The 2,904-nt window shown below is 41.9% G+C and overlaps 1 protein-coding gene across 1 annotated transcript in view; it reads left to right on the top strand.

Moving 5' to 3' along the window:
* The window catches only part of LOC102676127, a 413,064-nt gene that overhangs the window by 399,736 nt on the left and 10,424 nt on the right, over positions 1-2,904 (top strand). Inside the window, exons 22-23 of the mRNA XM_031510593.1 lie at positions 7-221; positions 2,702-2,898. Coding sequence (XP_031366453.1) covers positions 7-221; positions 2,702-2,898 — 412 coding nt within the window. The remainder of the gene's footprint in view (positions 1-6; positions 222-2,701; positions 2,899-2,904) is intronic.

Below are 2,904 nucleotides of genomic sequence, written 5' to 3'. Positions count from 1 at the left end.
GCCGAGATCAAAATCGGTCGAAGAACGAGGAGGAAGAGGAGGAGGAGGAGGAGGGTCGGGATAAAGGAGAGCCGCCGATCGAGAAACGCTCCCAGATGCCGCCACCTGTGCCCGCGCCAAGGAAGCGCAAGAGGACCGATCCCTCGAAGCACACGTATCAAAACGTTCCCAATCCCGTTTTTCCGGCGAAAAACGCCTCGTTGTTGCTCAATGGAGCCAAGGTTTGTCGACACGCTCGTGTCCCTTCTCGTACACCCGTTAAGTATACCCGTATTATTGGCCTGCCTCGAAGAGGAAGAACGTTGCTGCCTCCATGAAAGGGAGGGAGGGGAGGGTGGCGTTTCTTGCGGTTCCCAGTTGGAGAGGAGAAGAGGTGGGATTGATCGCTTGTTTCAGGGTGATCGATCGATCTCTCTTCTTGTTCTTGCATCCTTTCCCCTAGTCTAGTTCTTTTTTACTTACGTAATGCTCAGCTCGGTTGATAAGGATGTTTTTCAGGAGGAGGTTTATTTAGAGACGTTTCCATTTTTCATCCGGGAATGGGCGTTTGAAAATGTTTGTCGACCGATTAAAAGATGCACGATGGTTCATCAATTGGAAATAGAAGATTATCGTATCTCTCAACTTCGATTATTTTCAGTTTCACTTTAAAAAATTCAAGTTCAATCGATTTAAGGTTTAACTTATTTTCAAAGGTTTGTTCAAAAATCAAAATCGTTCACATTCTCTAATGAATTTACAACGAAGTACAACTTCTCGAACTTTTTAATTATCACCAATACGACGGCTATTTTCCCGAATTATCTATCTTTCCTCGATCTCGACGAGACGATTCTCTAGGTGGTGGAAAAGAGGGATTGCTCCGTCCAACAGAGGGGGCAGCAACGTAATTCGAGGGGAGAGGCCAAAGTGTAAATCCTGTCCTCTAAGCACCAGTTTCTAATAATTAGCATCTCTCGCACCTACTGCATGAGTACGATTTACGTTTCCGCAATAGATATAAAACAGCAGCTTCGAGCAAATAGGAGGTAGAGTTGCCGGAGTTGCCCAGTTATAATCGGAAATCATATTTTCCCTGCTAAGCTGGATCTGGCCACCTATGTAGCGACCGTCCTTGTGTATGTCGGCCGCTTATCAAGTAAGTTTCCACACACACACACACACACACACACAGTCACGTTACTGACAATAACCGACACACACATACACACACACACGTGAATAACAACTCATTTCTGGACAACACAATTCTGCTTGCCGCCAAGCTTTTCAACCCGATTCGTAAAAAAGGAAAAAAGGGGAGGGGGGGAAAAAAAGGAGGTGAAATATTATTTCTCGAATCTTTTTAAGAGCGAAGGCTGCTTCTCTGTATTCCCTCTCTCTCTTTCTCTTTCTCTCTCTTCCTTCTATATCCTCTTTTTTTTTTTCGTTTTCGTTACCTTTCATCCCGTTTCATTTTTTTGAAAACGTCTCTTTTGCACCGAGCCAAGTATTGTTTTAAAGAGACTGTAAAGAGATATTTACTCGGCTCGTCCGGTGGAAGCTGTACCGTAGAAACGCGGATACGGCTCGCAAAGTCGCTTATCGCGGACGAAAAGGGAAGAAAATTCTTTTCAAGATGCGATGCGAGCTTCAAACGATCCCACCACGTTATAACGAGTACTTTCGACGAGAAAGTACCGCGATAACGATGTTTCGCTCATTCTCCGGATTGCTGTGTAAGTATGCGCGCGTTGGATTTTCCGTGGTTCAGGGGAATTCCGATCGATGGTCACCACCCTATTTTCAAATAAAATTGAGAGAAAATGAGATTTGATGACGGAGATTTGATCGTTTGAATGTTGGAAAATAATATTGATATTAGAGAAAATAAATTCATCATCATTTTTTAGTTTCTTGGTTAAAAGTAATTTAATTTGCAGATAATTTGACAAAGAAATGACAACAAATTCATTCTCGTCAAGAGATATTGTCAATCTTCAAAAAAAAAAAGAATATGAAATAATAGAAAAGATATGAAGATAACATAAAATATTTAAATGGTACGATGGATTTTATTTTTAGATAGTCTTAACAAGTTGACTCGCGTGTCGATCAAATATGATGGACGTATCTTTTTTTAAGCATGTCATAGCGACTCGAAAATCAATATTATTAATCATACATGATAGACACATTGTTTGTAGATCTTGAAGCGTGATGACACGTGAAATAAATAATAATGGCATGAAAACTTCTCCATTCAAATGTTATCTGTCAATACGATCAATACCTCCCATGATATTCTCGTCCTATTTGCTCACGAATCGAACAAATCCAATCGATTTAGGATATGATAATGAAGAATTTCAAAAAAATTTCGTTCGAGCTTAAAATTCAACAATACGAACATTTTATTAAAATCAATCTATTTATTATTCGTATTCATTTTCAATCGAATTAATCGAATTTGAAGTTTCAAAATTCACGGTATTACCGAAAAAAAAAAAATAATCCATGGCAATGATGTTATCGTCATTATCGAATCCACGAGGAATCCGATGCAACCGATCATCCCTCCCCGCGAGCCGTAATTACTCGAAATCGCGATCGAAAGACGAAATAACATTTCGCCTCCAGCCTCCGATATCGCGATAACCGGCATTAACGACACCTATCCCGACGGGCGTATCCCCCCAGCGACTAACCGTGCCTGTTGCAGACCGACAGCCTCTACAACTACAAAGAACACTACCAGCAACAACACAGGCAGGAGATGCAGCAGTACAGCTACCCGTTACCGAGCAACAGTTCCAGCCAACTAACACTGCCACTAACGCGCAGCCTCTATCATTCCTCGATAGTTAGCCCCTTACAGACCTCGTACGTGCACGCGAACAGCCGACCCCCAACATTCGCGCAACA

Source organism: Apis dorsata, unplaced genomic scaffold, assembly GCF_000469605.1.
Source record: "Apis dorsata unplaced genomic scaffold, Apis dorsata 1.3 scaffold_27, whole genome shotgun sequence".
Lineage (NCBI taxonomy): Eukaryota > Metazoa > Arthropoda > Insecta > Hymenoptera > Apidae > Apis > Apis dorsata.
This window is presented reverse-complemented; position numbering and strand designations above follow the sequence as displayed.